The sequence below is a fragment of the Pinus tabuliformis genome, chromosome 5_1, assembly GCF_031772625.1.
Source record: "Pinus tabuliformis cultivar Carrire ecotype Pingquan chromosome 5_1, CPIR1, whole genome shotgun sequence".
NCBI classification, from domain to species: Eukaryota; Viridiplantae; Streptophyta; class Pinopsida; order Pinales; family Pinaceae; genus Pinus; species Pinus tabuliformis.
In genome coordinates, this window is record NC_142305.1 from 881,296,061 (window position 1) to 881,317,637 (window position 21,577).

The 21,577-nt window shown below is 41.1% G+C and overlaps 1 protein-coding gene across 5 annotated transcripts in view; it reads right to left on the reverse strand.

Moving 5' to 3' along the window:
- The window catches only part of LOC149167636 (uncharacterized), a 246,829-nt gene that overhangs the window by 145,853 nt on the left and 79,399 nt on the right, over window positions 1–21,577 (reverse strand). For all 5 annotated transcript variants that reach the window (XM_089433059.1, XM_089433060.1, XM_089433063.1 and 2 more), the window contains exons 13-14: window positions 8,613–8,660; window positions 8,272–8,412 (exon numbers count right to left, since the gene is read on the reverse strand). In XM_089433059.1, the coding sequence (XP_089289185.1) occupies window positions 8,272–8,412; window positions 8,613–8,660 (189 nt within the window). The remainder of the gene's footprint in view (window positions 1–8,271; window positions 8,413–8,612; window positions 8,661–21,577) is intronic.

Sequence of the window (21,577 nt, forward strand, 5' to 3'; positions counted from 1 at the left end):
AACATACCCAAAATTAACACAAATTTATTCGTCGGACACTCTACTAGGAGATGGCTCTCCAATCTCTCAAGAATGTATCATGTTTTGCATGCCTATCCTCATTAGATTGTGTAGTTCTACAAGCTGACATGCAAGTGACTTCTCCTTGTTTGGGTGTGATCTCCATTTGTTACATTGTGACAGTGTAGGGACCACCATTGATCATGCCTCTCAAAACTATGGTGTTTCCCTTTGGATCTCAAAATTCCATTTCCATCGTTTGGTAGTTCATCACAATTCTTCCTCCCACTGAACTCCCAGCACCATATTAGTATCTACCAATTCTATCACGTAAAAATCATCAGTGACCTCACTTCGAAGCCCTCGCCTCGATAAAGTTGTATGTTGCTCCACCATCTATCGATGCTATGACACGTAGCCCTTGTATAGTGCCCCTTTGAATGTGTGGTGTGGTATTTAGGAACTCCATAGAGTGTGGCTACACTACCACCTTCAATTCTCAGAAGTGGCTTCCGCACTGCTTTTAGGGGTGGTGCTTCCTCATAGATGCTAAACTCCTTGCTTGGTGGTTGCATTTTATGACTCACTATCGCTATCGGGCAGTTCTTCAATGCAGTGATCTTACCTTTTCCCAAACATCAGTGACCTTGTTCCCATGGAACTTTGCAAGTGAAACAAAGCTTCTTTCTTCTAAGCTCGTTTCAAGTCTCATCATCTAAATAATCCTTCTTGGTTTCATTGCCAAGAGATATCTTCTTGCCCTTGTTCACTGGAAAAACTAATGGCGTGGGTGGAGTCTTCACTTTTGGTGTTGCAACTCCCATATCATGAGTCTTCTTGATGGCATCATGTAGGGTTGTGGAGTTGAAATCCTTAACCCAGCCTTGTAGGGGTTCAACTAATCCTTCTGTGAAGAGCATGATCAAACTTTCTTCGGCAATGTCCATGACCATGACTGCAGTTTGTTCGAAATCTACAATATACTCCTCAAGCAATCTAGTCTACTTGAATTGTACCAGCTCTCTAAAGTGCATATCTGAATTCTTCTAATCAAATCTATCTATCAACCTCTGCATAAAATCTACATAAGAAGTGATGTTTGCATGTCCCAACATAACCAGTCCATGATACCACCAATCATGTGCTTCTCCTTCTAGGTGTAGTGTGGCGAATTGAATAGCATTTGTTTCCTGCATGGCATTAAGTCAGAAATAGGTGTCCAACTTTTGTACCCAAGCCCTCGCTGAGCATTTTGACGACCCATCAAAAGGGGGAATGGGCAACATTCCTACCTTGCATATCAAATCTGAATTTTGTTATTCCCTAGGTCTACTCTGATATATGATGGTGTATTCCCAGAAAGTTGGGGATGCTTGAGTGTTCTCTACTAGTGTTGCATACTCCCAAAAGTATTCATCAAAGATTTGTTGACTTGGGGTAACATCGGATGTGCTCTAGCCACGAAAATTAGTGGAGAGGCTAAAGCACATGAGATCTCCAAGACCCAAAAATGGTTTGGGTAGAATCTAACTAGTTTGGAAGATATTAAAATAATTAATATTTTTAATAGAGTTCCTGAGTCTAAACTTAGGAAAAATAAAATATTAATGGGTATTAATATAAGACTGGGTTAAAATGGTCTAAAAGTCATGGATCAAGCCAAATCTAATCTTAGCCATTTATTAGAGATTTAATCTCGGTCGTCGATGGACCAACAAGAAAAGTATAAGAGGAGGCTTGAGGGTCAGTTGGAGAACACACCAAGAGAGATCTAGAACTCAATTTTCTGGGGCAAGGTTTGCTGAGGAAATTGAGTGAGTGATCTGAGTTGTAGCTAAGGGGCAGCGAATACATAGCAAAGAGGCAGAGTTAGTACTGGAAGGATTAGCACAGAAGCTGGGACAGGTTGACGCAGAGCCAGCTAGAGGCCACGCAAAGGTAGCCAAGAGTTGCACAAAGCCAGAGAGGGCCAATGTGTGACACACAAAGGCTCTAGAGGCTGACGCAGAGCCCAGAGAGGCTGGTGCTCGGCCAAAGAGACTAACGCTAGGCCAGAGAGGCTAACGCAGGGCCTAGAGGCAGTGCTGGGAGATTTTTCGTGGGATAGAGTGGAGCTGGAGAGCTGGATAGGGTGACACAGTCCCTATCAAAGTGACGCAGAGCAACAGAATTTGCATTGTTGTTGTGGGATCGTTCATCCGGTGATTTAGCTGGAATATTTGTCTCCCACTGAGAGGTACTACTGTCGAGGGCATTCTGTGTTGGGTGAGCCATTTTTGGCACCCAGGTTGTACTTTGAAACTGCATAATAATAAAACCCTCTAAATCGCTGCACCGATTTTCCCGCATTGGGTTTTTCCAGGGACATTAGTTCAAAAACAACAGTGTCACTTGTGTGCTTGTTTACTTTCAATTGATGATTTGTATGTGTTGACACTGTACTTGTAATTATTTTCAGTGTTTACATGGTAAATAACTTGTTAAGTAATTGAGCAAGTAGGAAGAAATAAATCAGATAGTACAGGAAGAATTTATAACGAGTTAAACTTTGAAATTCCAACATGGTAGCAGGGCGTGGTTGCAGATCACAAGATAACTGAAGGCATCAACCGAGCAGAGCAATAGCAGCAAAAACAGTTGTCCCAAGTGATAGAAGTTGTCCCTAGCAGAAAGCAGCAAAGAAGGGGTGGTGCAGAGAGCCTACATCATCATTTCGAGCCAGGAGGAGGATCAATGTTGAGGCAGAGAGGAGCAAACCTGACCTATGCAGTGACTCGTCATCTTTCTCAGTCAGGAAGGATCGACGCTGTGGCCAGGAGGTGCAGATTTTGTCGGTGTCGGGATTGCGCAGAGCCTAGAGGCTCAAACCTTCAGATTGTTGAGGCATATGGGGCTGTCGATAAGTTGCGGAGCGAAGCTGGTGGGGTACTGTGGTCAGTACAGTGCCTAACAGGGCAAGACCAAGGAGGAGGGAGTTGTTGCCGAGGATTTCTAGCCAAGATTTCTAGCCAAGAAATATGGATCAGTAGTGCAGTTGCACAAACGATCGGAGTGGGGCATCTCGACATTGGCAGAGGGGTTTCCAAGAGGGAAATCGAGGCTTAGAGGGAGGCAAACCGAGAACTTCTAGATGGGAAGTTGAGAGACTCGAAAGAGTCGAAAGATGAGCAGTGAAATCGCAGGGAATGGGCTGAGAGATCAGGATAGACTAGATGGAGCTTCCAACTTCGTAGTCTAGAAGGCCAGGATCTTGTCCATTCTAGACAAGTATCGCATCAAGCACTTCGTCTTGAAAACAATAGCAATCCCAGTTGACCCGGCTGAAAATGAGAAGTACGAAGATGCAATGGTCAGGGCTAAGTGCATCATCCTTCACGGGGTCAAGGATCATGTGGTACCACATGTTGCTGAGAAGGATACGGCAAATGAGATGTGAAATGTTGTCATACCAGATGCAGAGGGGAGAGCAAATAGATATCTTCCTCGGGCGATTGTAGAGATCTGGGACCAACTGACTTCCATAGGGGCCACGTCGGATGAGGAGATGTTGGTGAGGACCACACTGAACGCAGTCTTAGACGACTGGGAGGTATTTGTCAAGAGCTTACTAGGCGGGTCAAACCTTCCGGATTGGGAGGAACTACAGGCGCTTCTTCGTCAAAAAGAGCTTAGAATGCTAACCAAGGCAAGGAGTAGAGGTAAGGGGGTCAGAATCAAGGAGGAAGAGGAGGATGTTGCTCTAGCATCTGCGGGAAAGCAAGAGAAACGAAAGAAGAAGGACCTCTCCAAGGTCAAGTGCTTCCACTGTGGGGAACTGGGTCACTATGTGAACCAGTGTCCAAGGAAGAAGAGCAAGGGAGAGGCTTCTGAGACCAAGGCAGCGCCAGCGAGGGCGGAGAAAGAAGTGGAGACAGATGACAACTGTGCCATGAGTGCTCATGCGCCACTTGAGAGGAAGTGGGGAGACATCGAGCTGTAGTCAGACGAACTACAGACGATGAGGGGCAGGATCCTTGAGGTACCCAACCTCTTGGATTATACCTTGCTACGAGAACCCCAAAGAGAAGTAGCAGGACTGGCGGATGTCGATAGAGACGAATGCGGATGGAGTGACAGAGGGTGCTACAGTGCAGGAGTCCCTCGACAGCGTGAGGCAATAATGCGAGATGCATGGAGTTGTTGCAGCAACGTAGAGATCAGTAGACGGAGAACTTGTCAACGACACAAGGAGCTTCAGCATCTGGAGTGTTTCTAGCCTGACAGAGATGTCAGAGTTGCGAGGATCAGTTACTTACTTCTCAGTAACTGAGTTGCAGTGCAGCGGTTAGCAGTGGTAGTGCTATGGGCAACACGATGTAGCATGATGAGAGGGGATGCAGTGCAAATGTAGCAGTGGCAATGGCAGGGCCATGGGCATCAGCACGGATGCAGAGGGAGCTGTCGTACAGATGCAGCAGTGGTATTGGTAGGGCCATGGGCAGCGATACAGGATGCAGCAGTGCAGAGGATGTTGGGCGGGGAGGCCTAGCATCAGCACAGGGACCGATGCTGGATGATCAGGGTGATACTCAGTGAGGAGTAATATTAGAGCACAGTCCTCGCTAAGAGGGAGTCTTGATTTGTGGTAGCATCGGATGTGCTCTAGCCATGAAAATTGGTGGAGAGGCTAAAGCACATGAAATCTCCAAGACCCAAAAATGGTTTGGGCAAAATCTAACCAGTTTGGGAGATATTAAAATAATTAATATTTTTAATGGAGTTCCTAAGTCTAAACTTAGGAAAAAAAATTTAATGGGTATTAATATAAAAATGGTTTAGAATGGTCCAAAAGTCATGGATCAAGCCAAATCTAATCATATTCGTTGATTAGAGATTTAATCTCGGTCGTTGATGGACCAACGAAAAAAGTATAAGAGGAGGCTTGAGGGTCAGTTGGAGAACACACCAAGAGAGATCAAGAACTCGATTTTCCGAGGCAAGGTTTGCTGAAGAAATTGAGTGAGTGATCTGAGTTGTAGCTAAGGGACAGTGAATACATAGCAGAGAGGCAAAGTTAGTATCGAGAGGATTAGCACAGAAGCCGGGAGAGGTTGACATAGAGTCAGCTAGAGGCGAGGTAGAGCCAATCAGAGGCCAATCAGAGGCCACGCAGAGGCATCCAGGAGCTGCGTAGAGCCAGAGAGGGCCAGCATGTGAGACGCAGAGGCTCCAGAGGCTGACGCAGAGCCCAGAGAGGCTGACGCTGGGCCAGAGAGACCGATTCTGGGTCAGAGTGGGTGACGTTGGGCCAGAGTGGGTGACGCAAAAGCTCCAGGGGCTAACGCAAAGCCCAGAGAGGCTGACGTTGGGCCAGAGAGACTGACGTTGGGCCAGAGAGGCTGACGCAAGGCCTAGAGGCAACACTAGGAGATTTTTCGTGGGACACACTGGAGCTGGAGAGTTGGATAGGTTGACGTAGTCCCTATCAGAGGGACGCAAAGCAGCAAAAGCTGCATTGTTGCTATGGGATCGTTCATCAGGTGATTTAGCCGGAATATCTGTCTCCCACTAAGAGGTACTACTGCCGAGGGCATTCTCTGTTGGGTGAGCCATTTCTCGCACCCAAGTTGTATTTTGAAACTGCATAATAATAAAACCCTCTAAATAGTTGCACCGGTTTTCCCACATTGGGCTTTTTAGGGGACATTAGTCCAAAAACAACGGTGTCACTTGTGTGCTTGTTTACTTTCAGTGGATGATTTGTATGTGTTGATATTGTACTTGTATTTATTTTCAGTATTTACATGGTAAATAACTTGTTAAGTAATTGAACAAGTAGGTAGAAATAAATCAGATAGTACAGGAAGAATTTCTAACGGGTTAAACTTAGAAATTCCAACAAGAATTTAATCTGCTCTATTGCTTCTTGGGTCGTTATTTGTTGTTGGTTTAAAAGTTGAGATAGTAAGGGTCTAAGACTCCTTCCACTAGTTGTCATGTTGTGTCTCTAAGGAGCAGCACTAGAGAAACTAGGGTTATGGTTGTTGCTTCTTTCATACCAGCCCTATTACCTGTGTTCAACCCTCTATTACCAAGATTATTTATGGTTTGGACAATAACCTGAGGCATCTGTTGTTGTCCTTCCAATAGCACATTGGTCATTTGTTGTAGTTCCCGGAGTATTGCAATTAGTAGGTCACCAGGATCTCGTTCCCCTTGCCCTAGTTTATCCCCCATAACTGGCTGATGGGATTTTCACTTTCTCCTTACAGTCACGTTGCTTGTATCTCCTGGAAGCATTCAAGACTCGTGCACTCACAAGCTGGTAGGATGCTTGTGCTCTAATACAACTGTAGTGATCTAGGGTAATTCCCCTTTGCCCAAGAACTTCGGGTTTATAGAAATGGCATCAGAAACATCAGTCACACTTCGATTTACCACTGGAGTACCAAAGGGAGTTGTTTATCTTCAAAAGATGCTCTGATATGCTGAAAATGTCACAGGATCAACCACAGAAGACCTCACCTTGCCTCAGAAAATTCGGATTACTTGCCTTAGATAACTTTCAGTGCCTCAAACTTCATACCACTGGCTACAAGGAGATCCTGACTATCTCAGAAAACTCGTCAATTTTCCACAAAGAGGTCGGGTTATCTGCCTTAGCCAAATTTCAGCTGCCTCAAACTTCAATCTGCTAGTTACATACAGAGGACCTCGATTGCCCCAAAATTATTTTGTTTTCTGCCTCAGGTTTTCTCTACTAGCCTCAGGGAACCTGTGGCCTGCATCAGAAGCTCTTTTCATCTATCACAAAGAGAGCCTGTGATGATTAAGCAAAGAAACTTTGACCTGTCCAGGTGTTATCCTTAGAGAAAACTCACCCAACTTCAAGGTGACTAGATGTTGCCTTGCCACAGATATTTCCAGAAATACTATGCTTCTCCTTCAAATCATTAATTCTTTGTTGCCAGAACAAATAGACAAAGGACAAAATAGGTTGAAACACATTGTTGCTTCCTCAGATATATGCTTCTGGTCAGAACAAGAAAAAGTGTCTAGGTTAGGTGGGATCACCTCCACCGAAACTAGTCCAAAAGAGAAAATTGGGTCTTAAACCCTCAAAGCCTCGGGCTAAACAAAACAGAGAAAAATGATTCAATCCAAGAGATGCCTCAAGTGATTCTAATCCTCTTATATTTATATATTTCCTTGAGGCGGGTTTTCTCTTTAATTAATTGAGTGAGGTTCACACCAAGCCCCAACTTTGAGCTCTTTTGCCCCAGCTGCCCCAAAACTTGCCCAAACATTGGGTATTTTGGGGTTTTCCCTTTATCGAGAACTATAGCCAGCGGAGATCAATAGGCTACTTCAGCCCTTGGGCCAATTAATCCCTTGGGGACATTACAAATAGAAAGTGGTTTGTGTGCCATTGATTACTCATGAGAGTGGTTCCAAGTCAAATAGTAGCATTCACATGGATGGTGTTGATGACTTCATAAAACAAACGGATGAAAAGGACTAATTCATGCCTCTTCATTTGATGTTGATTTGTTGCATCTACTTTTCAGTGTTCACTATCCAGTTTTCTTATGAATCACAATAGGTGTTGACTCTGTAGAATTTATATACTGAATACCCAATCTTTGACACTTACTATTTACTATTTTTCTATTTTCTCAGTATTATTTAAAATCTGAATTGCTGTATTCAATTTTTTATAACATATTTGATGTTCATGTCGCAATGATCACTATATTTTGGGTGTTATATTTTATACATTCAATTAGAAATATAATAAACAATGGTGATTGATGAACTGTGTTTGGATCATTTATTGTGATTGAAGAATTACATCTGAATCATTTATTGTCATTGATCGAATATAATGAGTCATTAGATCATAGGTGTATTTATGATTTATCTTATCTTCAAATTACCTTTTATGATTTTAGAGATGGTGGTACCTATGGCAAGGGCCCCAATATCCCTCTTGACACTCTAAAAATTTGGGAGGTGTCTCCACACATCCCCTGGACACGTTTCCCCACTCCCATGGGCCAGAAACTTCTTGGTATATTGGCTATAGCCCATAGCAACATCTTGATTAGTTGAGAGAAAATGCAGAAGTATAGATCACAAGAGTTTGGTGTTTGATGTTTACTGTGAGAAATGAACTACCATATCACTGGTATCACGAATAAGCAATCCATCACATATCTCTTAAAATTTATGAAAAATATATTGAAAGAGCACATCAAATAAAGTGGGCTTCGTCAAGTGGTTAGCTGATACCTCTTTTACAGATACACTTGATTCATCAATATCCATGCCATCACCAATCTGAAGACCATCCACCACCGATAGCAATCTCTTTGTAGCAAACTCCTCTATATTTTGTGAAAGATAGCTTAACGGATACAACTTGTTAGCTACCTGTATACCAATTAGCTTCAATAAATCTGATGTTTTGCTAGCCACAAATCAAGGGAAACATGCTCAGAAGGACTCGTAATTACTTGAAACCATACAGTGCCACATGACCATATCAAATAGTCTGCTGAATACTATTTTTTGTTGAAAGCAAAGAATTTTATATTTCAATTGTCTTGGAAGGCAAGAAAGAATAATAATACCAGACGAATTGCCTTATTCCGTACTTCGTCAATTCGATGTACTGCACTCTGGAACATACACAACACAACAGAAATTAACCAAGAAATCTTTATAGGCAAATTCAATATTTAGCCCTATACTAAAATTTGTTTGAGTTGAAAACACACTGCAATATTCAATAGATGTCAGTTTAACAGTAATCCAAGGTAATATGTTAATTAACTTAGCAAACAAAAGTATAATCTACTATCTCTACCTCTACATTTAATCTAAGTATGAAAATAAAACTTAAAAAAAATATGTATCAAAGAACTGAGGGATGTCACTAGAGGCAATAGAAATGGAATTAGATATTCACAACAGTTGAGAGAAATGAGCATATGGATCAGTATTTTTGATGTTCTTTAGATAATATCCGAAAACTACCCCACCATTACCTAGCATTAATTTTTAGGCACTACAAACATCTATTTCATGTTCAGTAATGTTTCTAGCATACAGTTATGGAAAAAAGAAAAATTTAAAGCAGCACGCAAAATACAAAACTGATTAACGTCAAATTATCTGCCTATAATACAATGCTGAACAAAATAAGATCTAATAGAATGATACAAAATCATATCAAAACAAAAATAAATGTGTCCCATGAGATGAATCATGGCATTGAAAAAAAAACAGATTTCCCATTATTTCTTTGCTGGAAAATGATAACAGCATCCTCATCAATAGATTCGTCGCCTTGGTAAAGGTGCAATGAGTGAAGAATACCCCCATATCTTTGGATAAACATGTATATATGTGTATATATAATGCACCGACAATGGCAAAGGGGAGGGGAATGTAACACACGTGCTCGACCCGATTGTAAATAACATGTACATGCAAAACTTAGGCAGGGGAGTTGAGGATTTCTTTTGAGGGTCATTATGCCAGTGTCCATGTGTGCATGTGTGTTGTGTGTTTTGGGGGTTGGTATGTGCAGGTCAGGAAAGGCAGTAACTCCATTAGGCAGAAAATTGATTCGTATATTCATTCAATCAGGTAGGTCTGTTATATACATGAGGTAGAGACTGTTCAGTTCATCTCCCGATGACCATTCACATTTCTCATTTATTTATTTACATATATTTACCCAATCACAAGGATTAGGTGTCAACATTCCCCCCCTTAATTTGAAGGGATGTTGGTGAGTCCAAGCATCGTTTTGAATCGTTCAAGCTTTTCTCTTCCAAGTGCTTGGTGAAGATGTCTGCAATTTGCTCATTTGTGGAACAATGACGGAGATGGATTGTTTTGGCCTCAACATGATGTCGAATCAAATGATATTTAGTATTGATGTGCTTTGTTCGATCATGGAACTTTGGGTTCTTGGCCAACTTTATTGCAGAGGTGTTGTCAATCATGAGTGGAGTTGATTGTACTTGTTTTACCTGCAAATCTTCAAAAATTTTCCTGAGCCACACAATTTCTTTTGTTGCTTCAGCTGCTGCCATGTATTCTGCTTCTATTGTGGAATCTGTTGGAACTGATTGTTTGTGTGATCTCCAGGAGGCAGCTCCTGATCCAAGACTCATAGCATATCCTGAAGTAGATACCCCAGTTTCTTTGTCTCCATCGAAGTCTGAATCAGAGTATCCGATCAAGCTGAAGTCATCCACCTGTGTGTACTTGATTCCAAAGTCTTCTGTTCCCTTCAAGTACTTTAGAACTCTTTTTGCAGCAGACCAATGTCCCTCACAAGGCTTTTGCATAAACTTGGAGAGGATTCCAATAACAAATGAAATGTCTGGTCTGGTGGTAGTTAGGTAGTTGAGACTTCCTACAAGCTGTCTATACTTTGTTGCATCCTCAAATTCCTTTCCTTCAATAGATGTGAGCTTCAAGTTTTGTTCCATTGGAGTAGTACCAGGATTGCACTTTGTCATGCCAAACCTGTTCAACAAATCTCCATTGTATTTCTTTTGAGAAAGAAATATGGACTTTGGATGTTGGGTTACTTCAATGCCAAGATAGTAATGAACATAGCCCAAATCAGTCATTTCAAAACTTTTTCCCAATTCCTTCTTTATGGATGCAATGTAGCTTTCATTATTCCCTATCATTAAAGATCATCTACATATACCACAAGATATACAACTGTTTTGCCAACTTTCTTGACAAATAAAGTTGCATCATCAAGATCAAAATGATTGAAATTGAGTTTCAGAAGATGCTCAGTTAGTTTTTCATACCAGGCTCGCGGTGCTTGTTTGAGGCCATACAAGGACTTCACAAGTTTGCATACTTTATGTTCATGTCCTTTCACAGCAAATCCTTCAGGCTGGGACATAAAAACATTCTCTTTTAGATCTCCATTCAAGAAAGCAGTTTTTACATCCATTTGATGGACTTTCCAACTGTTCTGAGCTGCTAGTGCAAAGAGTGTCCGGATGGTGGCCCATTTTGCTGTGGGGGCAAAAGTCTCCTCATAATCGACCCCTTCCTTCTGTGCAAAACCTTTTTCCACAAGCCTAGCTTTGTGCTTGTCAAGTGAGCCATCAGCTTTATACTTGTTCTTGTAGACCCACTTGCAGCCAATTGGTTTGGTTCCAAATGGAGGATCAACCAGCTTCCAAGTGCCATTCTTTATGAGGGCATCATACTCCTTTTGCATCGCTTCTTTCCATTCATCATGAGAAGCAGCTTCTTTGAAAGAAGTTGGTTCAAAATCTGTAGACAAGTTCAATTCACAATCATAAGAAACATCATATCAACAGGTGAATTAGAGTCATCTACATCACCTCCATTTTGCCGGTTTGAATTTCTGGTTCCTGTTTTTCCAATTTCATCAGGATGAACACTTTCAATTGTATTCGTCATCCACTTTGAGGGACCTTTCTAAGATGGTCCAGGCTGCTCTGTTGATTGAGTTGGGACTGAATCAAGATTGAGTCTTCCAATTCTATCAATTACATCACTTAAAGCATCATCCGTTGGAGTTTCATGTGGAGGAGAGTGTTCTTCAGAAGAATATTCCACATGTTGATCTAGTATAGGAATCCCCCCTTCAAGATGTGGAATCTGATTATCAAATTCTTGAAATGATTTTGCTTTTGTGAATCTATCCAAGCGATCAAGTTGCTGCTCAACAACATTGTCAATTTTGGATGATTCAAGAAAAATTACATCTCTAGAGGCGGTATGCTTTGGAGGTGTTTGAATACCCCAAGAAGATACACTTACGACTTCTAGCACCAAGTTTGTTTCTATGTACCTTTGGTATCAAAGCATAACAGGTGGAACCAAAGACCCTGAGATGTTTTACCGAAGGAACATGTCCATACCACAATTCATAAGGAGTCTTGTTTCTTATAGCATTAGATGGACATCTATTCTTTATATATGCAGCACATAGAACAACATCAGCCCAAAACATTATCTTTACATTTTTGAAGAAAAGCATGGATCTTACCATATTCAAGATTGTTCTATTCATTCTTTCAGCTACACCATTCTGTTGGGGATTATAAGGCACAGTTGTTTGATGTTTGATTCCATGTTGGCGAAGATAGTTTTCAAATTCATTTGATGTGTATTCTTTTCCATTATCAGTGCGAATAGACCCAATATGAGATTGTGATTCATTTTCAATCCATTTATGAAAATTCTTGAATGTTTGAAAAGCATCAGATTTGTTCTTCAATAAATAAACCCAGCACATTTTGGTGTAGTCATCAATAAACGTCATGATATATTTATTTCAATTTGCAGAAGGAACAGGCATTGGACCACATAAATCTGAATGAATGAGTTCAAGTTTCCTATGTGCTCTTGAATGTGAATTATGAAAAGATTGTTTGCTATGCTTTCCTAGAATGCAAGCATCACATTGCTTAAGTTTTCTAGGAATTGTAGGCAAACCAGCAACACCATTTTTCTTCAATAAGCGAAGACTGTCATAGTTCAAATGTCCAAATCTAGTATGCCATAATAAACTTGATGGAAGTGTACCTTCCTCATGATGAGAATTGTATGAGAAATGTTGTGCATGAACAGATGTTCCTTGCAGTTTGGGAAGCCTTTCTTCTTCTATTCCCTTCATGACAAGTGAGTGGTCAAATGCTTTTCTTACCTCAAGCTTGCCATCAAACATATGAATGGAGTGACCTTGTTGGCGGATGTGGACCAAGGACAGCAAGTTTCCCTTGAGCTGTGGGAAATATAGAACATGATCCAGAAGAAAGTCTGGAAGACCAGGCAGTTTAAGCCTGATTGTGCCAAGCCCTGATGGCTTGATTTTTGATTGATCTGCAAAATATACTGCTCCATCAACATTGTTAGTGAAATCTTCAAAAAAATCTTTTCTATGAGTCATGTGGCAGGTTGCTCCTGAATCAAGCAACCAATCCATGAAGCAAATGAAGCATTAAACAAATCTTCATTTACTCCAATGTTACATTGTGCCTCAACATAGTGAGCGGATTCAGGTGCTTTACCTTTGTCTGTATCATCAGTTTTACCTTTTTGTTGGTTTCTTTTCTGCTCAATTTTGTCCCATGGTAGCTTGCATGTAGAGGCATCATGTGATCCATTTCTTTTGCAGCGAATGTAGTGCAAATCTACCTTTTCTATTTGAGAATGTCTGCCCCCCCTGCCTCTGAAATATCTTCCTCTTCCTCTTCGTCCACCTCTTCCTCTTGTAGAATCTTGAGCAGGATGCTTTTCTTTATGAGCAAGGCACAGTGTCTTCAAAAGATTCAGGGGTTGTCTTTTTTCCAAAAGTTTTCTCTCTTTCAGCAAACTTTTTCACAAGAGAGTCAAAGGTTATATCTTTGATATTTCCATTTCCTTGCAATGACTCAAGATAATTGGAGTAAGTAGGATAAAGTGCCTTGAGAAAAGCAATAAGGGGAATATCCAATTCAACCTTAGTGGATTTTATATCATGCATTATAGACTTTACTTCAGATGCAAGAGCAAGAGGATCATTATTTTGCAGTTCAAGAGTGGAGTTTAATCATGAGTTGAACGACTTCAAGTGCAGAATGTGAGTCATAGAGTTCTTTCAGCTTTTGTAAAGCTACAAAGGCAGTTGAATATGAAGAAATATGGCGACTCACCTCTTCATTTACAGATGCTGCGATTAATGCATAAGCTTTGTTGTTCTTGTTTTCCCAAATGACGAGCTCTTTGTCTGAGGTAGGTTGTACTGGGTCATTGTCTCCTTCTCCGACACACACTCCTTTCCACAACTCATTGAAGATGAGGGTGCGTTTTATCATCCGAGACCATTCAAGATAGTTCTCCTTGCCAGTGAGAACTATTCCTACCGTGGATATGATTGAATGCATTCCGTAAAAAAAACTATTGCTGATAGAAAAGAAAACTTCTGCCAATATACAGTAAAAATGTACTCAAAAGGGCATTCTCAAAGGGTATTATTGTCCACTAAAACTTCTAACATAAGGTTTTCATGTACCCATTGAATCACTGCCATCACAACTTCAATACACAGAGAGAAAATGACTTTCAAAACGTACACGGCTACCAATAAAAAACATTCAATGCATACGCAATATACAAAGCCAATTCTTCATACCATACGGCCTCTTTTAAAAGGGCTCAACGCATCATGGACGTTCTGCCTACACCAAATATTCTGCTACAAATTTGTTGTCATCGTTCAAATGTATGCTTTCAACTATTTGAAAGGATATTAGGCCAGCGTTCAATTATTTGAAAGGAATATACTATGACCAGCGTTCAACTATTTGAACAGTCAGACCAGCAGCTTGCAGCTTCACTCCACTTTTGGTTTATCAGTTATAAAAACCTATATCGCAATCAAGTTCATATTGCAATGAAAGAAGAAGAAATTGACCGTTTGTGTGAGAAGCAAACTCTTGGTTATGCAAGGAAAGCAGAGGAAAATGAACTCTCGCGTTCGTTAACGAGTGAGCCCCTCTTATTCATTCAATTTGCAAAGCTGGGCGAGAGATATCTTTGGTATGGCGATAACTTGACGCAACAACAGATGCTTAAACGTCCTGTCGTCACCTTCGAACATAACTGGAAGCCTTCTCGCCATATTCTAGTTCTGACACACACCACATTCAAATGCAGGTTCACAATTGTAGTTAAATTAGAGTATAAACAATCCATCAATTTATAAAACCGCGTATGCATACGAAATATTGGAAAGAGCAGCTGCATTTCAAGGTTGAACCCTTTAGGGTGCCCATCATGGTGTGTCGAGCAATGATAGAACAGACTTGGCCCCAGCTACATACAAAGCGTCCAGCAAGAAATCAAGCAACAGAGCATCCAGCTTTCAAACAAATGAAACTGATAGACGGCGTCCAGCGTTCAAACATATGAAACGTCCAGCGTTCAATTATTTGAAACTGATACTAGAAGCGTCCAGCGTTCAAACATACGATACGTCCAGCGTTCAAACCAGGTCAGGATGACCAGCATTCAACTATTTTGCAAACCAGGTCAGGACAACGCAAACGTTCCCATGTCAGGACAGCGCAAACGTTTCAAACCAGGTCAGGACAGCGCAAACGTTCCCATGTCAGATGAATGTCAGACAGAGAGCGCAGGGATGGCAGACAGAACACAGGTAATCAGTTACTGAATTATATGGGGAGCAGTGGAGCAGACCAGGAGTTACAAAGACATAAAGGCTAAAAAAGGAGCTGGCTCTGATACCATGTCAGGCCAGGCAGTAACTCCATTAGGCAGAAAATTGATTCGTATATTCATTCAATCAGGTAGGTCTGTTATACACATGAGGGAGAGATCGTTCAGTTCATCTCCCAATGACTGTTCACATTTCTCATTTATTTATTTACATATATTTACCCAATCACAAGGATTAGGTGTCAACAGGTACGCAAATTTCTACTTATATATGTCTTGAGGCTAGAAAGTTTGGAACTGTAAATATGACAATGCATGCATGTACTAAACACGTTATGGTTGTAGACCAGAACACAAAATGAGTATGGGGTTCTAAGACTCCATGGATGAATAAAAGGGGCTCAAATGATTGAATAATCACATAAATTAAATGAAAATATTTATAACCAAAGTCCAGGAAGTGACTTTAGGGTGTGCCATGTATCAGGGTAAAGACATGCATATAAAAGGAAAGGTGTTGGCACTGTGAGGGACTTCGCCAATTAGTCAATGTGTTATTCTGTGGGAACGGACACCGAGGATTGTAGTAGGAACTCCTAGAGCCCCGGTGCTAAGAACATCCTTGTTTGGTCGAGTCAAGGTTACCTGGGAGGGCAGGGAGCAAGGAGCAGGAGCGGGGAGCAACATTTTCAAAAGCTCCAGGTTTGGGAGCGAATTTTTATATAATATATATTTTGATGCGTATATGTCAACAAAAGCATGTAGAATGATGAATTAAATATAAAAAGCGTAAAAACATGGATTGAACCATATAAGACCAATCATGTAGAAGTTATAATCTTCATCAACCAAGCCCACAAGTTAGTAACATACAACATATCGAGCCTCATGATTCATCAATCTTAAAGTTTTAAACTTTCAAAATTCTATATATAACATTTATAATCATTGATCACAGAAGTTGTAACTTGTACTTGTAACCATTACCATTACCGTTACCAAGTAACCAAATGATAACAAAGAATATCTAACATGAAATTAAATGTTTCAACTTTCACAAAGCATCATATTCATAATTCATTACCAATGAGTCAGAAATGTCAACTTCAAACTTCAAACTTAAATTGTCATATATTGTTTACAAAAAATACCATAATAAATATGAAAGAGTCAATAGTTATAAAAAGTACTAGAAACTAGAAAAGACAAGTAAATCTATTATCTATTGTTTGACCATTTTGCCACGAGAAATTTCTAATTTCTTGTCTCATGCTTTTTTGGGAGTCTCTTGCACAGTCAAGCGACCTTGTTGCTCTTGATTAAATACAAGTTCCATACCCTAGTACCCTAGGTGCTCTTGATTATTGGCAGTCTCCCCCGCATAGAGGGGCTTGGTGCTCTTGACTAAATACAAGTTCCATACCCTAGTACATGACAAAATCCAATGTAAACAATGCAATCCCCCCAATCCTGAAATCCTGAAAAAGATGTTAAGTCTGTTGGATTTTGAGTGAGATTGAATATTCTACTTTCTCCATATGAAATCCAATGAGGTCGGAACCACGCTGACACATCCCGAGTCATTTCATGGTAATGTTAAAAATTTAAGTAAAAGGATGAAAATGAAAGATAAAGGAGAATGTCACTTTACATTAAGAATGTAACATTACCATGAACTACATATCAACACTAGGGCCAAATTCTTGTTTCCAATCTTTAATAGCTCCCTCTACCACTCCTAAATTGGCAAGGAGCAAAAAAAAATAGGGAGCGTATTCCCAAAATTCGCTCCCTATGGGAGTGAATTTCGAGAGTGCACTCCTGCGGTCACTCCAATGTGCTCTCGCTCGAAGCGTGCTTCTTGAGCGGGTTCAAAAAGGGGGGGGGGGGGGTGTCGCTCCCCTGCAACCCTGGGTCGAGTTGAATGCCCTAAAGGCGGTGACCCAGCTAAGGGACTGCAGGTGCAGAGAAGGGTGTGCACCACTTAGGTGCGGCCTAATAGAGAATATGAGCCTAGAGGTTGGACGTCGTCGAGTTTGCTACCTTGGTTGTGAGGATCTGAAGGGTACATGGAGACCCAAGAGGGCAATGGAACTCCTAGAGTCGTAGGAATCTGAGCATCCTTAGCCGACTAAGATGAGGGTTAATAGGGGATGAGAGCCTGTTGGTTGGAGGTTTCCAAGTTTGGTACCTTGGACGGTGGATGGTACTAGACATGTATACCAAGATTTGCGCAAGTTGTTTTCCATGGAGTCAAAGCCCCAGCTCTAGGGGTGACCCGTTGTTGAGAGAAATGAACATTGTGGTTTATGGTTGGGAGGAACGTTGAAGGTCTACAAGCAATTCGACAAAAATAGAAAGATAAGTATTTTATCTCCTATATTTATTTTCCGTTGCAATGTTTCATATATTTTAGTAAATTGTATTCTTAATCATAATTAAGAAGAATATTCATGTTAAAATATTTGTGTTCATATGTATTGCACTCTAGCATGTCAAAAATGTTATAGGCAATGGACCAAAAGATTCCTCAACCAAAAAAATACATAAAATATTCAAAATTTGAATATGAATCCAAATTACTATACACAAATATGCAAAATTTCTCATGTATATAGCAAAGATGCAAATAACAAAAATATCACCAAGTGCAATCCATCTCTAAAACAAAATCGACCAATAGAGAGGCTCCAAATCGCCTCCAAAATCCAATGAAAATCATACTACAACAAATGGCTACATAACATCAAAATCATTGCCTATATTGGGATCCTCCTCAACAAGATCACCTTCTGAGCATTAAAATAAGATAGAAAAAGATTAGCATCTTAATCAATGAGTTTGCTTGAGTGAAGTGTACATTTTTACTAGGGTCATGAAGAAGGAGCTCAACAATGAAAGCCACCAACATCAAGGTACATAGAGGAATTGGTGATCTTTGATTAAATGTCAGTTCCATACCCTCATACATCACAGTATCCAATAGGAACGTTACAATCTTGCCAATCCTAAAATCCTAAAAACTATTAAGTTTGTTGGATTTTGAGAAGGATCTAAATTTCTACTTTCTCCATATCAAATCCAATCAGGTCATAACCACTCTCAAGCAACCTAAGTCCAATAATGGTAATGTTAAAAATTTAAATAAAAGGATGAAAATGAAAGATAAAATAAAATCAGCTTTACTTTAAGAATTTAATATTGCCATTAACCACTAGGGTATCTATCCCATGAGATGAATCATGGGAAATGAATGCGATAGATTTCCCTTTGTTTGTATTGATTTTGTAGCTTTGAAAGGTCTTTTATATTGGTTTGGTATCTTAGCATGTACAAGATATTTGATTGCCTCTTTAAGTAGTTCCTTGGTAGAGTAAGTGATTTTATGATTTCTTTCTTAAGTTTAACCTAGGAAAAGTACAATAATTCAATTTGTTGAACTGCTCCCTCTTTGCTACTGTCATTAAGGGCTCCCATAGTCGTATGTGATCCAAGAGTTTGGGTACCTCAAGAATCCTACCCACATGAAGTCCTCTTGACTACAACTCCATATCCCCCCACCTCTTCTCCAAAGGCGCATGAGCACTCATGGCACAATCGTTATCCTCACCATCCTTGTCCACTTTTGTTGGAGCAGCCTTTGATTCAAAAGCCTCCCCCTTGCCCTTCTTCCGGGGACACTAAGTGGCATAATGTCCCAGCTCCCCACAGTTGAAGCATCTAACCTTGGGGATGTCTTTCTTCATCCTCTTCTGCTACACTTGTCCCAACGATGCGAGAGTTGCATCCTCCTCCTCCTCCTCCTTGACTCAGGCTCCCTTGTCGCTACTCCCTGTCTTGGTCATCCTCCTAAGATCTTCTTGTCAAAGAGTTGCCACATCTCCTCCCAACAAGGGACAGTCGCTCTGCCCAAAATAATATGGATAAATGTCTCCCAGTCCTCACTTACTGCATTCAAGGCAATCCCAACCATGAACTCAAGATCTGGAGTAGACCCCACAGAAGTCAACTGGCCGTGAATCCCTTGCAACCCAATAAGGAAAGGAACTATCTCTTCGCCCTTCTGCATCTAGTACTGTCTCGGCTGATTTTGTAATAACATCTTCCATTGCACGGAAGAGCCCTGATACAAGGTGGTCAGGGTCTCCCACATCCCCCTTGTTGTTTCCTTCCCAGCAATGTGTGGTACTACATGACCTTTGATCCCGTTTAGGATCATGCACTTTGCCTTCGACTGGGCCTCCTCGTACTTCTTTGTCGCATCATCATCAACCGAAACAGCAACCACTTTCAAGGCAGAGTCCTTCATGCAATGTTTATCTAGGATTGCCAGGATCCTGGCCTTCTAGATGACAAAATTGGATGCTCCATCCAATCTATCCTGATCCTTCAACCCATTTATTGCCATCTTTGCGTTAAAAATAGGGCTATTTCTCTTCTCCCTCTCCAACCATCAATCTAGCAGAACTTGGATCTGGATTCCTTGGGCACAAGAAAACCTCTAAGGAACAAGCTCCTCTCTAGACTCCCTCTGAGTCCTGATTTCCCTCTCGAAAATCCTTCGACCAATTGTCGAATCGCTCCTCTCCAATCCTCATTTCCTGCTGCAACCTAGATCTATATTTCTTGGCTAGAAATCTATCAAGGCAGTGATTCCCTCACCTTGGCTCAATCTCCTTAGACACTATTCTGCACCAACAAAAACAACATCCCACCAGCTCCTCAAATCGAAATCTGCTCAGCTCCCTTAGCCCCGGCAACTAAAGAATCTGAACCCTTCTGGCTCTACACAATCACTGTGAGAGTTGGATCAACTCCTCCTGGCCACTACGTCAATCCTTCCTAGCTCAAACAGATGACTTGGCACTACATGACCCTGATCTGCCCCCCTCTGCCTCTACGCTGGCCTGAATAGCTGATGCAGCTACTATGTGGGCTCCTCCCAGCAACTGCATCACCTTCACCTGGCTCAGAGTGTTGATGCAAGCATTGTGTGAGCCTCTACGTCACCTTCTTTGCATTGCTTCACTCCTTTTGTGTCTCTGGATTTGGAACAGTGCTGTCACTCGGGACAGCTGCTTTTTTGCTGCAAATTCGCCAGATTTCTTGGTTGGTGACTTCAATTGCCTATGATCTGCAACCGCTTTGATACCATGTGAAAATTTATGAATCTATACATCATAAACCCCTACTGCAATTACTGGTTTAACATCTCCTACTTGTTCTTTGCATTAACAAGTTATTTCATTACATAAATATCGATGTAAAACACTATTGCAACCTACAAATACATACAAATCATGAACTGAAATACACTGAGACAATCACATAAGGGCCATTGTTATTTTTGGACAATTGTCCCCAGAAAAACCCAATTTGGGAAAACCGGTGCAACATATAGAGGGTTTGTATTACTAAGCAAATTCTTGAATACAACTAGGTTGTCAGATATGGCTCACCCAACAGAGAAAAATCCTAGCAAAAGTACATCTATCCGGAGACAAATATTCTGACAAATTCAACAACTAGATGATCAAACCCCACAGGTCACCCGGTTGTTCCCAATGTTGGGCAGCAATGGCTGCTCCAAGCTTTGCGCTGGAACTGCGTCACCTCCTCTAAGAGTTGTGTCACCCCCACAGTGAGCCTCCCTTGCTCAGAAAGTTGATTTGCTGAACTGCTCCCTCTTTGCCCCATAGAATCTCCCCAGTGCTGCCTCTAAGGACCTGCATCAACCCCTACGAGTTTTGCGTCACCTGCGTCGGCCCCTACGGCCTCTGCGTCACCCTCTCTGGGACTGCGTTGTCTCTCCCGGCGTTGTTCTACCTTCTACTATGTATTCTTCGGCCTCAGATTGAAGTTCCCTTGCCAAACTGCCCCTCACTACAACTCAAGTCACTAGCTCGATTTTCTCAGCAAACCTCACCCCAGAAAAATCAAACTGATTTGATCTCTTGGTGTATCTCCAACTGACCCTCAAGCCTCCTCTTATCTTTTCCTATTGATGAATCAATGGCTGAGATTAAGTCCGTCCCTAATCAACGACTAAGATTAGAACTGGCTTGATCTTCGTCACTTAGAACCTTCTCACACATATTCTTATTAATCCACATTAATATTTTTATTTTCCAAAGTTTAGACATAGGAATCCATTAAAAATATGAATTAATTTAGTAACTCCTCACCCAGGTAGAATTTCTCCAAACGATTTATGGGTTCTAGAGATCTCATGTGTTCTAGCCCCGCCACAAAATTTCGGAGCTAGAGCTACCTAAAATCAACAAAGAAGACCAAGCTTGAGCATTCCAGGGTAGAGACAATGGTGTATACGCACACCAACCTTCTTATTTAGAGGCAAAGG